This window comes from Mobula hypostoma, chromosome 29 (assembly GCF_963921235.1).
Source record: "Mobula hypostoma chromosome 29, sMobHyp1.1, whole genome shotgun sequence".
Lineage (NCBI taxonomy): Eukaryota > Metazoa > Chordata > Chondrichthyes > Myliobatiformes > Myliobatidae > Mobula > Mobula hypostoma.
Window position 1 is genome coordinate 8,989,490 of NC_086125.1, and position 14,981 is coordinate 9,004,470.

General features: G+C 58.0%; 1 protein-coding gene across 7 annotated transcripts in view; it reads right to left on the reverse strand.

Moving 5' to 3' along the window:
• LOC134339299 (3',5'-cyclic-AMP phosphodiesterase 4B-like) overlaps positions 1-14,981 on the reverse strand; it is a 408,487-nt gene that overhangs the window by 27,337 nt on the left and 366,169 nt on the right. The window contains exon 1 of one of the 7 annotated variants that reach the window (XM_063035682.1): positions 219-358. The exons of the other annotated variants lie outside the window; for them this stretch is intronic. Within the exon in view, the coding sequence (XP_062891752.1) occupies positions 219-260 (42 nt within the window). The 5' untranslated portion in view covers positions 261-358. Of the gene's footprint in view, positions 1-218; positions 359-14,981 lie in introns of those variants that run through there. 7 annotated transcript variants of the gene reach the window in all.

Sequence of the window (14,981 nt, forward strand, 5' to 3'; positions counted from 1 at the left end):
TTTATTTTTTTTTACAATTTACAGCAATTTTTATATACTGCTGCAGCAAAACACATTTCATATCTTATGAGCCAGTGATGATACCTCTGACTGTGGCTATTTCCTCCTCAAATTTCAACAGTGATCCATTTGTTGATGACTTCTTCTTCATCCTCGTCCGAAACACCAGCACCCACCCTCGCCCACCCCTCACACAGTCCCTGACGGTCAGACCTCACCTTAATGTAGCTCCAACACACTGAGAACAGGTAATCTGGCATGGTGGCTGTGTTGCAGGAGCACAGACTCTGCAGTGGGTCGGGAGATAGTCAGGGACCGGACTGCCCGCAGCGTAGACACAGGTAACGAACAGCACAAAGAGACAAGACCGGGAATTCACAGCGATTATAAGGAGATCTCTTGTTCCCCTCTCAATGATGCTGCGGTGAAATCCCAGAACTTTTTCTTTGCATTATCTGTCAGCTTCCGTGAACTTGCAGATCGGATGAAATTACAGAGAACCAGTTCAAGGAAAGGGAGATCGGAATTCAGCAGCTGAAATGCGACTCAAACGTTTGGAACGCTGGCTGCACTACCATCACGAACCCGTGGGACTCTGACCAAATCCCAGGGCTCTGGTTCACTGATAGATGATGAATTTCCCAGGCATCTAGACATTGGGAATCAGGAAATAACCCCGAGAGCAACCCAGGCAGAGGGGACAGTACCGAGGGAGTGTCTCACTGACGGAGGGACAGTACCGAGGGAGTGTCACACTGTCGGAGGGACAGTACCGAGGGAGTGTCACACTGTCGGAGGGACAGTACTGAGGGAGTGTCTCACTGTCAGAGGGACAGTACTGAGGGAGTGTCTCACTGTCAGAGGGACAGTACTGAGGGAGTGTCACACTGTTGGAGGGACAGTACTGAGGGAGTGTCTCACTGTCAGAGGGACAGTACTGAGGGAGTGTCTCACTGTCGGAGGGACGGTACTGAGGGAGCGTGACACTGTCAGAGGGACAGTACTGAGGGAGTGTCTCACTGTCAGTGGGACGGTACCGAGAGAGTGTCTCACTGTCGGAGGGACAGTACCGAGGGAGTGTCACACTGTCGGAGGGACAGTACCGAGGGAGTGTCACACTGTCGGAGGGAGAGTACCGAGGGAGTGTCACACTGTCGGAGGGACGGCACTGAGGGAGTGTCACACTGTCGGAGGGACAGTACTGAGGGAGTGTCTCACTGTCGTTGGGACGGTACTGAGTGAGCGTCACACCGTCGGAGGGACGGTACTGAGGGAGCGTCACACCGTCGGAGGGACGGTACTGAGGGAGCGTCACACCGTCGGAGGGACGTTACTGAGGGAGCGTCTCACCATCGGAGGGACGGTACTGAGGGAGCGTCTCACCGTCGGAGGGACGGTACTGAGGGAGTGTCTCACCGTCGGAGGGACGGTACTGAGGGAGTGTCTCACCGTCGGAGGGACGGTACTGAGGGAGTGTCACACTGTCAGAGGGACGGTACTGAGAGAGTGTCTCACTGTCGGAGGGACGGTACTGAGGGAGTGTCTCACTGTCGGAGGGACGGTACTGAGGGAGTGTCACTGTCGGAGGGACGGTACTGAGGGAGCGTCACACTGTCGGAGGGACGGTACTGAGGGAGTGTCTCACCGTCGGAGGGACGGTACTGAGGGAGTGTCTTGCCGTCGCAGGGACGGTACTGAGCGAGTGTCTCGCCGTCGCAGGGATGGTACTGAGGGAGCGTGACACTGTCGGAGGGACGGTACTGAGCGAGCGTGACACTGTCGGAGGGACGGTACTGAGGGAGTGTCTCACCGTCGGAGGGACGGTACTGTGGGAGTGTCACACCGTCGGAGGGACGGTACTGAGGGAGTGTCTCACCGTCGGAGGGACGGTACTGAGGGAGTGTCACACCGTCGGAGGGACGGTACTGAGGGAGTGTCTCACTGTCAGAGAGAACGGTACTGAGGGAGTGTCTCACTGTTGGAGGGACGATACTGAGGGAGTGTCACACTGTCGGAGGGACGGTACTGAGGGAGTGTCACACTGTCGGAGGGACGGTACTGAGGGAGCGTCTCACTGTCAGTGGGACGGTACTGAGAGAGTGTCTCACTGTCGGAGGGACGGTACTGAGGGAGTGTCTCACTGTCGGAGGGACGGTACTGAGGGAGTGTCACTGTCAGAGGGACGGTACTGAGGGAGCGTCACACTGTCAGAGGGACGTTACTGAAGGAGTGTTTCACTGTCAGAGGGACGGTACTGAGGGAGCATCACACCGTCGGAGGGACGGTACTGAGGGAGCGTCACACCGTCGGAGGGACGGTACTGAGGGAGCGTCTCACCGTCGGAGGGACGGTACTGAGGGAGCGTCTCACCGTCGGAGGGACGGTACTGAGGGAGCGTCTCGCCGTCGGAGGGACGGTACTGAGGGAGCGTCTCGCCGTCGGAGGGACGGTACTGAGGGAGCGTCTCGCCGTCGGAGGGACGGTACTGAGGGAGCGTCTCGCCGTCGGAGGGACGGTACTGAGGGAGTGTCTCGCCGTCGCAGGGACGGTACTGAGGCAGTGTCACGTTGTCAAGGGGGACGGTACTGAGCGAGCGTGACACTGTCAGAGGAACAGTACTGAGGGAGTGTCTCACCGTCAGAGGGACGGTACTGAGGGAGTGTCTCACCATCGGAGGGACGGTACTGAGGGAGTGTCTCGCCGTCGGAGGGATGGTACTGAGGGAGTGTCTCGCCATCGCAGGGACGGTACTGAGGGAGTGTCTCGCCGTCGTAGGGACGGTACTGAGAGAGTGTCTCACTGTCGGAGGGACGGTACTGAGGGAGTGTCTCACTGTCGGAGGTTCGGTACTGAGGGAGTGTCACTGTCGGAGGGACGGTACTGAGGGAGCGTCTCGCCGTCGGAGGGACGGTACTGAGGGAGAGTCTCGCCGTCGGAGGGACGGTACTGAGGCAGTGTCACATTGTCAAGGGGGACAGTACTGAGCGAGCGTGACACTGTCAGAGGGACAGTACTGAGGGAGTGTCTCACTGTCGGAGGGACGGTACTGAGGGAGTGTCTCACTGTCAGAGGGACAGTACCGAGGGAGTGTCACACTTTCGGAGGGACAGTACCGAGGGAGTGTCACACTGTCGGAGGGACGGCACTGAGGGAGTGTCACACTGTCGGAGGGACAGTACTGAGGGAGTGTCTCACTGTCAGAGGGACAGTACTGAGGGTGTGTCTCACTGTCGGAGGGACAGTACTGAGGGAGCGTGACACTGTCAGAGGGACAGTACTGAGGGAGTGTCTCACTGTCGGAGGGACGGTACTGAGGAAGCGTGACACTATCAGAGGTACAGTACTGAGGGAGTGTCTCACTGTCAGAGGGACGGTACTGAGGGAGTGTCACACTGTGAGAGGGATAGTACTGAGGGAGTGTCTCACTGTCGGAGGGACAGTACTGAGGGAGTGTCACACTGTCAGAGGGACAGTACTGAGGGAGTGTCTCACTGTCAGAAGGACAGTACTGAGGGAGTGTCACTGTCGGAGGGACAGTACTGAGGGAGTGTCACACTGTCAGAGGGACAGTACTGAGAGAGTGTCTCACTGTCAGAGGGACGGTACCGAGGGAGTGTCTCACTGTCAGAGGGACAGTACCGAGGGAGTGTCACACTGTCGGAGGGACAGTACCGAGGGAGTGTCACACTGTCGGAGGGACGGCACTGAGGGAGTGTCACACTGTCGGAGGGACGGTACTGAGGGAGTGTCTCACTGTCAGAGGGACAGTACTGAGGGAGTGTCTCACTGTTGGAGGGACAGTACTGAGGGAGCGTGATACTGTCAGAGGGACAGTACTGAGGGAGTGTCTCACTGTCGGAGGGACGGTACTGAGGGAGCGTGACACTATCAGAGGGACAGTACTGAGGGAGTGTCTCACTGTCAGAGGGACGGTACTGAGGGAGTGTCACACTGTGAGAGGGATAGTACTGAGGGAGTGTCTCACTGTCGGAGGGACAGTACTGAGGGAGTGTCACACTGTCAGAGGGACAGTACTGAGGGAGTGTCTCACTGTCAGAGGGACAGTACTGAGGGAGTGTCACTGTCGGAGGGACAGTACTGAGGGAGTGTCACACTGTCAGAGGGACAGTACTGAGGGAGTGTCTCACTGTTGGAGGGACAGTACTGAGGGAGCGTGACACTGTCAGAGGGACAGTACTGAGGGAGTGTCTCACTGTCGGAGGGACGGTACTGAGGGAGTGTCTCACTGTCGGAGGGACGGTACTGAGGGAGTGTCACTGTCGGAGGGACGGTACTGAGGGAGCGTCACACTGTCAGAGGGACGTTACTGAGGGAGTGTTTCACTGTCAGAGGGACGGTACTGAGGGAGCGTCACACCGTCGGAGGGACGGTACTGAGGGAGTGTCACACTGTCGGAGGGACGGTACTGAGGGAGCGTCTCACTGTCGGAGGGACGGTACTGAGGGAGTGTCTCACCGTCGGAGGGACGGTACTGAGGGAGCATCTCGCCGTCGGAGGGACGGTACTGAGGGAGCGTCACACCGTCAGAGGGACGGTACTGAGGGAGCGTCTCGCCGTCGGAGGGACGGTACTGAGGGAGCGTCTCACCGTCGCTGGGACGGTACTGAGGCAGTGTCACATTGTCAAGGGGGACAGTACTGAGCGAGCGTGACACTGTCAGAGGGACAGTACCGAGGGAGTGTCTCACTGTCGGAGGGACAGTACTGAGGGAGTGTCTCACTGTCAGAGGGACAGTACTGAGGGAGTGTCACTGTCGGAGGGACAGTACTGAGGGAGTGTCACTGTCGGAGGGACAGTACTGAGGGAGTGTCACACTGTCAGAGGGACAGTACTGAGGGAGCGTCTCACCGTCGGAGGGACGGTACTGAGGGAGTGTCTCACCGTCGGAGGGACGGTACTGAGGGAGTGTCACACCGTCGGAGGGACGGTACTGAGGGAGTGTCTCGCCGTCGCAGGGACGGTACCGAGGGAGTGTCACACTGTCGGAGGGACGGTACTGAGGGAGTTTTGACAGTGTTGGAGGGACGGTACTGAGGGAGTGTCACACTGTCGGAGGGACGGTACTGAGAGAGTGTCTCACTGTCGGAGGGACGGTACTGAGGGAGTGTCTCACTGTCGGAGGGACGGTACTGAGGGAGCGTCACACTGTCGGAGGGACGGTACTGAGGGAGTGTTTCGCCGTCGGAGGGACGGTACTGAGGGAGTGTCTTGCCGTCGCAGGGACGGTACTGAGCGAGTGTCTCGCCGTCGCAGGGACGGTACTGAGGGAGCGTGACACTGTCGGAGGGACGGTACTGAGGGAGCGTCACACTGTCGGAGGGACGGTACTGAGCGAGCGTGACACTGTCGGAGGGACGGTACTGAGGGAGTGTCTCACTGTCGGAGGGACGGTACTGAGGGAGTGTCTCACTGTCGGAGGGACGGTACTGAGGGAGTGTCACACCGTCGGAGGGACGGTACTGAGGGAGTGTCTCACTGTCGGAGGGACGGTACTGAGGGAGTGTCACACCGTCGGAGGGACGGTACTGAGGGAGCGTCTCACTGTCGGAGGGACGGTACTGAGGGAGTGTCTCACCGTCGGAGGGACGGTACTGAGGGAGTGTCACACTGTCGGAGGGACGGTACTGAGGGAGTGTCTCGCCGTCGCAGGGACGGTACCGAGGGAGTGTCACACTGTCGGAGGGACGGTACTGAGGGAGTTTTGACAGTGTTGGAGGGACGGTACTGAGGGAGTGTCACACTGTCGGAGGGACGGTACTGAGGGAGTGTCTCACTGTCGGAGGGACGGTACTGAGGGAGTGTCTCACTGTCGGAGGGACGGTACTGAGGGAGTGTCACACTGTCGGAGGGACGGTACTGAGGGAGCGTCACACTGTCGGAGGGACGGTACTGAGGGAGTGTCTCACTGTCGGAGGGACGGTACTGAGGGAGTGTCTCGCCGTCGGAGGGACGGTACTGAGGGAGCGTGACACTGTCGGAGGGACGGTACTGAGGGAGCGTCACACTGTCGGAGGGACGGTACTGAGGGAGCGTCACACTGTCGGAGGGACGGTACTGAGGGAGCGTCACACCGTCGGAGGGACGGTACTGAGGGAGTGTCTCACCGTCGGAGGGACGGTACTGAGGGAGTGTCTCGCCGTCGGAGGGACGGTACTGAGGGAGTGTCTCGCCGTCGGAGGGACGGTACTGAGGGAGCGTCTCGCCGTCGGAGGGACGGTACTGAGGGAGTGTCTCGCCGTCGCAGGGACGGTACTGAGGCAGTGTCACATTGTCAAGGGGGACAGTACTGAGCGTGCGTGACACTGTGAGAGGAACAGTACTGAGGGAGTGTCTCACTGTCAGAGGGACGGTACTGAGGGAGTGTCTCACTGTCGGAGGGACGGTATTGAGGGAGTGTCACTGTCGGAGGGACGGTACTGAGGGAGCGTCACACTGTCAGAGGGACGTTACTGAGGGAGTGTTTCACTGTCAGAGGGACGGTACTGAGGGAGCGTCACACCGTCGGAGGGACGGTACTGAGGGAGCGTCACACCGTCGGAGGGACGGTACTGAGGGAGCGTCTCACCGTCGGAGGGACGGTACTGAGGGAGTGTCTCGCCGTCGCAGGGACGGTACTGAGGGAGTGTCTCGCCGTCGCAGGGACGGTACTGAGAGAGTGTCTCACTGTCAGAGGGACGGTACTGAGGGAGTGTCACACTGTCGGAGGGACGGCACTGAGGGAGTGTCACACTGTCGGAGGGACAGTACTGAGGGAGTGTCTCACTGTCGGAGGGACGGTACTGAGGGAGTGTCTCACCGTCGGAGGGACGGTACTGAGGGAGTGTCTCGCCGTCGCAGGGACGGTACTGAGGGAGTGTCTCAGTGTCAGAGGGACGGTACTGAGGGAGTGTCTCACTGTCGGAGGGACGGTACTGAGGGAGTGTCTCACTGTCGGAGCGACGGTACTGAGGGAGTGTCACTGTCGGAGGGACGGTACTGAGGGAGCGTCACACTGTCAGAGGGACGGTACTGAGGGAGTGTCTCACTGTCGGAGGGACGGTACTGAGGGAGTGTCTCACCGTCGGAGGGACGGTACTGAGGGAGCGTCACACTGTCAGAGGGACGGTACTGAGGGAGTGTCACACCGTCATTGGGACGGTACTGAGGGAGCGTCACACCGTCGGAGGGACGGTACTGAGGGAGCGTCACACTGTCGGAGGGACGGTACTGAGGGAGCGTCACACCGTCGGAGGGACGGTACTGAGGGAGCGTCTCACAGTCGGAGGGACGGTACTGAGGGAGCGTCTCACCGTTGGAGGGACGGTACTGAGGGAGTGTCTCACCGTCGGAGGGACGGTAGTGAGGGAGTGTCACACCGTCGGAGGGACGGTACCGAGGGAGTGTCTCGCCGTCGGAGGGACGGTAGTGAGGGAGTGTCACACCGTCGGAGGGACGGTACCGAGGGAGTGTCTCGCCGTCGCAGGGACGGTACCGAGGGAGTGTCACACTGTCGGAGGGACGGTACTGAGGGAGTTTTGACAGTGTTGGAGGGACGGTACTGAGGGAGTGTCACACTGTCAGAGGGACGGTACTGAGAGAGTGTCTCACTGTCGGAGGGACGGTACTGAGGGAGTGTCTCACTGTCGGAGGGACGGTACTGAGGGAGTGTCTCACTGTCGGAGGGACGGTACTGAGGGAGTGTCACTGTCGGAGGGACGGTACTGAGGGAGCGTCACACCGTCGGAGGGACGGTACTGAGGGAGTGTCTCGCCGTCGGAGGGACGGTACTGAGGGAGTGTCTTGCCGTCGCAGGGACGGTACTGAGGGAGCGTGACACTGTCGGAGGGACGGTACTGAGGGAGCGTCACACTGTCGGAGGGACGGTACTGAGCGAGCGTGACACTGTCGGAGGGACGGTACTGAGCGAGCGTGACACTGTCGGAGGGACGGTACTGAGGGAGTTTTGACAGTGTCGGAGGGACGGTACTGAGGGAGTGTCTCACCGTCGGAGGGACGGTACTGTGGGAGTGTCACACCGTCGGAGGGACGGTACTGAGGGAGTGTCTCACCGTCGGAGGGACGGTACTGAGGGAGTGTCACACCGTCGGAGGGACGGTACTGTGGGAGTGTCTCACCGTCAGAGAGAACGGTACTGAGGGAGTGTCTCACTGTTGGAGGGACGGTACTGAGGGAGCGTCACACTGTCGGAGGGACGGTACTGAGGGAGCGTCACACTGTCGGAGGGACGGTACTGAGGGAGCGTCACACTGTCGGAGGGACGGTACTGAGGGAGCGTCTCACTGTCGGAGGGACGGTACTGAGGGAGCGTCACACTGTCGGAGGGACGGTGCTGAGGGAGCGTCTCACTGTCGGAGGGACGGTACTGAGGGAGCGTCTCACTTCCGGAGGGACGGTACTGAGCGAGCGTCTCACTGCCGGAGGGACGGTACTGAGGGAGTGTCTCACTGTCGGAGGGACGGTACTGAGGGAGTGTCACTGTCGGAGGGACGGTACTGAGGGAGCGTCACACCGTCGGAGGGACGGTACTGAGGGAGTGTCTCGCCGTCGGAGGGACGGTACTGAGGGAGTGTCTTGCCGTCGCAGGGACGGTACTGAGGGAGCGTGACACTGTCGGAGGGACGGTACTGAGGGAGCGTCACACTGTCGGAGGGACGGTACTGAGCGAGCGTGACACTGTCGGAGGGACGGTACTGAGGGAGTTTTGACAGTGTCGGAGGGACGGTACTGAGGGAGTGTCTCACCGTCGGAGGGACGGTACTGTGGGAGTGTCACACCGTCGGAGGGACGGTACTGAGGGAGTGTCTCACCGTCGGAGGGACGGTACTGAGGGAGTGTCACACCGTCGGAGGGACGGTACTGTGGGAGTGTCTCACCGTCAGAGAGAACGGTACTGAGGGAGTGTCTCACCGTTGGAGGGACGGTACTGAGGGAGCGTCACACTGTCGGAGGGACGGTACTGAGGGAGCGTCACACTGTCGGAGGGACGGTACTGAGGGAGCGTCACACTGCCGGAGGGACGGTACTGAGGGAGCGTCACACCGTCGGAGGGACGGCACTGAGCGAGCGTGACACCGTCGGAGGGACGGCACTGAGGGAGCGTGACACCGTCGGAGGGACGGTACTGAGCGAGCGTCACACCGTCGGAGGGACGGTACTGAGGGAGCGTCACACCGTCGGAGGGACGGTACTGAGGGAGCGTCACACCGTCGGAGGGACGGTACTGAGGGAGCGTCACACCGTCGGAGGGACGGTACTGAGGGAGTGTCTCACCGTCGGAGTGACGGTACTGAGGGAGTGTCTCACCGTCGGAGGGACGGTACTGAGGGAGTGTCTCACCGTCGGAGGGACGGTACTGAGGGAGTGTCACACCGTCGGAGGGACGGTACTGAGGGAGTGTCACACCGTCAGAGGGACGGTACTGAGGGAGTGTCTCACCGTCGGAGGGACGGTACTGAGGGAGTGTCACACTGTCGGAGGGACGATATTGAGGGAGTGTCACATTGTCAGAGGGACGGTACTGAGGGAGTGTCTCACTGTCGGAGGGACGGTACTGAGGGAGCGTCACACCGTCGGAGGGACGGTACTGAGGGAGCGTCACACTGTCGGAGGGACGGTGCTGAGGGAGCGTCTCACTGTCGGAGGGACGGTACTGAGGGAGCGTCTCACTTCCGGAGGGACGGTACTGAGCGAGCGTCTCACTGCCGGAGGGACGGTACTGAGGGAGTGTCTCACTGTCGGAGGGACGGTACTGAGGGAGTGTCACTGTCGGAGGGACGGTACTGAGGGAGCGTCACACCGTCGGAGGGACGGTACTGAGGGAGTGTCTTGCCGTCGCAGGGACGGTACTGAGGGAGCGTGACACTGTCGGAGGGACGGTACTGAGGGAGCGTCACACTGTCGGAGGGACGGTACTGAGCGAGCGTGACACTGTCGGAGGGACGGTACTGAGGGAGTTTTGACAGTGTCGGAGGGACGGTACTGAGGGAGTGTCTCACCGTCGGAGGGACGGTACTGTGGGAGTGTCACACCGTCGGAGGGACGGTACTGAGGGAGTGTCTCACCGTCGGAGGGACGGTACTGAGGGAGTGTCACACCGTCGGAGGGACGGTACTGTGGGAGTGTCTCACCGTCAGAGAGAACGGTACTGAGGGAGTGTCTCACCGTTGGAGGGACGGTACTGAGGGAGCGTCACACTGTCGGAGGGACGGTACTGAGGGAGCGTCACACTGTCGGAGGGACGGTACTGTGGGAGCGTCACACTGCCGGAGGGACGGTACTGAGGGAGCGTCACACCGTCGGAGGGACGGCACTGAGCGAGCGTGACACCGTCGGAGGGACGGCACTGAGGGAGCGTGACACCGTCGGAGGGACGGTACTGAGCGAGCGTCACACCGTCGGAGGGACGGTACTGAGGGAGCGTCACACCGTCGGAGGGACGGTACTGAGGGAGCGTCACACCGTCGGAGGGACGGTACTGAGGGAGCGTCACACCGTCGGAGGGACGGTACTGAGGGAGTGTCTCACCGTCGGAGTGACGGTACTGAGGGAGTGTCTCACCGTCGGAGGGACGGTACTGAGGGAGTGTCTCACCGTCGGAGGGACGGTACTGAGGGAGTGTCACACCGTCGGAGGGACGGTACTGAGGGAGTGTCTCACCGTCGGAGGGACGGTACTGAGGGAGTGTCACACTGTCGGAGGGACGATATTGAGGGAGTGTCACATTGTCAGAGGGACGGTACTGAGGGAGTGTCTCACTGTCGGAGGGACGGTACTGAGGGAGCGTCACACCGTCGGAGGGACGGTACTGAGGGAGTGTCTCACTGTCGGAGGGACGGTACTGAGGGTGTGTCTCACTGTCGGAGGGACGGTACTGAGGGTGTCTCACACTATCAGAGGGCAGTATCGTATCAGGCTGGCTTCTCAGTAAGGAAGCTATACAGCTCACCCGAACCTGGAGCCACAATTCCTTACTGTCAGGTCCCTGGTGAGGACAGGGACAACGTGGGGTATCCCAGTCTGTCACGGCCTCTCTCATCTGACAGTCAGGTGGTTGGTTCAAGAGGACACCCCTCACTGCCAGCAGCCCAGAGTAACTCAAATACCTGCCCATGTCAGCCACAGTCCGCCCAGTGCCATCGACTCACAGCATGGGAATCCAGGATCGATCCGTGGAAGACGGATGTATCCATGGGAATGGAATCGCCTATGGGTGTCGGCTTTATTAATAGTGAGGGACCTGTACACTTGGGGGGAATTTATCTCTGGTAGATGGATTATCCAAGTGTGTGGGTTTTACCATGGATGTGAGATCTATCCGCATGGCGTGGGGTCTATTTGTAGGTGTGGGGATCCTTCTGTGGTGGGGATCGGTCCGTGGGTGTGGGATCCGTCCGTGGTGGGGATCCGTCCGTGAGCGTGGGATCTGTCTGTGGGTGTGGGGATCCGTCCGTGGTGTGGATCCATCCGTGGTGGGGATCCGTCCGTGGGCGTGGGATCTGTCTGTGGGTGTGGGGATCCGTCTGTGGTGGGGATCCGTCCGTGGGCGTGTGGTCCGTCCGTGGTGGGGATCCGTCCGTGGGCGTGGGATCTGTCTGTGGGTGTGGGGATCCGTCCGTGGTGGGGATCCGTCCGTGGGTGTGGGGTCCGTCCGTGGTGGGGATGGACAGACGTGCAGCGGGTTAATATCCATAGAGAGGGAACAATCTGGATCGGGTAATGGATTGGTAGGATCAATTGGAGATCTAGGGGTGGTGTCCCAAGAACCCTCGGATTAGAGAGCCACGCCGGGGCAGAGGCAGGAGGGTGGAGGTGGTCACGGCCTCAGGGGGCGGTCACTGAGGACACTGGTGCGTCTACCAATGTTTGGTTGTGTTGCTTTAAGGAAATTGCGCTCAGTGACTGAGCCCAGTGACAGTCAGAAATAACCATTTCCATATGGGAATATGTTTAGACTCTGAAAGTTCGTCATTAAGGTCTAAAAATGTAGCAGTCTGTGGGAAAAAGGGCCACATGTGTCTGGACAAACCAGCTCTGCCTAGTTTAGAGTAGAACCCTTTAAGTCCCACTTCACTCCTGTATATTGGAGATGACTGGGACCTGGGTTACTCCAGTTACATCCTCACAAACGGGTTACCTCCACAGCCGTTTTGGTGCCCTGTCTGCAGCTACACAGTCTACATACTGAGCTAAGCAGGTAGTTGCTGCACCATTCGTCTGGTGGCTGGATTTCACGTCCTGGGGTGGCATTCCCATTTGAGGTGCGGTACAGCCTCGAGGGGTATCTGAGGTTCCCTGTGCCCTGACGTACCGTCTTACTGCACCCAGACTGCGCTTGGCTACGCCAGTGAATTCAACGCCCAGAGAGATGAAGCAAGAGGTCGTGCCAGCCGCTGACAGGATGACCTGTTTCAAAAGGGCAACAATTATACCAATGCCCAAGAATACCGTGAGCTGCCCTAATGAATAGCGCCCAGTAGCACTCATATCCACGGTGATGAAATGCTTTGAAAGGTTGGTCATGGCTAGAATCAACTCACCTGGACCCAGTGTAATTTGCCTGTCACATCTATAGTTCGCTGGTGGATGTGATCTCATTGGCTCTCCACGTGGCCTTGGATCACCCGGACTATACAATTACCCATGTCAGGATGCTGTTTATCGACTAGAGCTAAGGATTTAACACCACCATTTCAACAGTTCTGACCGAAAAGCCACAGAACCTGGAGCCTCAGTGCTCCCCTCTGCAACTCAATCCTCGACTTCCTAACCGGAAGACCACAATCTGTGTGGATTAGAAATCTCCACCTCGCTGACAATAAACACTGGCATACCTCAGGGGTGTGTGCTTAGCCCACTGCTCTACTCTCTCTACACCCATGACTGTGTGGCTAGGCACAGCTCAAACAGCGTCTTTCAACTTGCCGATGATACAACCATTGTTGGCAGAATCTCAGATGGAGACAAGAGGACGTACAGGAGTGAGATAAATCAGCTAGTGGAGTGGTGTCACAGCAACAACCTGGCACTTAACGTCAGTAAGACCAAAGAGCTGATTGTGGACTTTAGAAAGGGAAAGACGAGGGAGCATACCAGCCCACACAGAGGGATCAGAAGTGGAGAGAGTGAGCAGCTTCAAGTTCCTGGGTGTCAAGATCTGAGGATCTAACCTGGTCCCAACATGATGCAGCGATAAAAAAGGAAAGACAGTGGCTATTTTTCATTAGGAATTTGGGATTTGGTATGTCACCTAAAACGCTGAGAATTTCTACAGATGTATCCTGGAGAACATTCTAACAGGCTGCATCACTGTCTGGAATCGTGGGGGGGGGGGGGCTACTGCACAGGATCAAAATAAGCTGCAGAGAGTTGTAAACTTAGTCAACTCCAACATGGGTTCTATCCTCCATAGTATCCAGGACATCTTCAAGGGGCAGTGCCTCAAAAAGGTGGCGTCCATCAATATGGACCCCCATCACCCAGGGCGTGCCCTCTTCTCATTGCTACCATCAGGAAGGAGATACAGAAGCCTGAAGGCACACACTCAGCGATTCAGGAACAGCTTCTTCCCCTCTGCCATCTGATTCTTGAATATTGAACCCACAAACGCTACCTCACTACTTTTTTATTTCTGTTTTTGCACTAATTTCACAAGACATGCCGGTGATAATAAACCTGATTCTGATTCTGATTTTAAACCCAATTCCCTGTGTTGCTCAGGTTCCCAGTGCAGGGGTTGCCTCACTAACGTGGGTGCGAATCGCAGTGAAGGACGATAAAAAGACAGAGGTAGCTGGAGGCACACTGTCTCTCAGAGCTCTCCAAAGTCCCACCTCCATGTTCCTTTCCCACTAGTCCTCCTCCTTCCATTATTTATCCATTCTCTTTTCAGGAACAGCTTCTTCCTCCCGGCCATCAGATTTCCAAACAGTCCAACAGCCCATGAATGTTATTCCTTTTTATTTTTGTAAGTCACAGTGAATTTATGTTTGAGCTGTATTGCTGCTGCAAAGTAGCAAGTTTACCGTCAGTGACAGTAAATCAGATTCAAATTTAATCTGCTTCTAGCACTCTCTCAGGAAACACATTCCAGGTTCCCTCAGCAAGTCTCATCTCTCCTCAGCTCCTCTTTTCCAATCTGTGAACCTCCAGTCACTGAGGCCCCCTTCCCACAACCTAATGTCGCTCCACCTGATATGCCTTATCAAACACCCTTCCTGATTTGGAAGCCTCTATCCAGACTTCCCTTCTTTACTCACAGGAGAACATCCCCAGTTCTCCAGACTCTCCATAAAAGACATCCCACATCCCATGTCGTTATCCGTCTTGTTTGGAAGAGATTGAATTGAATGAATGGTCCCAAGACTCTGTCCGTGTCTGGAATATGTCAGACCATAACTGGTACTGGGTCAGTGGCGAAGCACTGTGTCCAATGCCTGTAGGATGTGAATGAGGGTGGGTTGGGTTCAGCCATGACTCTATCAGCCCCTTCTATGGGTATCAGAGCATCCCCGATGCCACTTAGAGGCTGGACCATGAGAGGGCAAGGGAGAAAATTGGCATTCAACTGGGTCAGGATCACACAGGAGTGGAATCAGAAGATGGAAGAGTGCTGTGAGGACCCAAGAGTTGCAACACTCAGCACAGGCTGTGATTTGATGAGCGTTTACGCTCCCTAGTAGAGCAAGGTCGACAGCTGTTGTGGTCCATGCATGTCGTGGCTTATGAACAGACTGATAGAGCTTGAAGGTGCCAGATGGCTGGGGAGGGGTCCTGGTGGTAGGGATTACAAAGACGTCTGCCAGTACTGCCTACTAGTTGAACTTAAAGCAGCCTCAGCAGTCCTGTGTTTCTGGGGTCTGTTTGAGTACCAATGGACGGAGCTGAGCCTCAGCAAGACACCGGGGAAAGGATGGAGTCAGTGTGGATGGCATCCAAGGTTCACAAAGCCAAAGCAGCAGGAC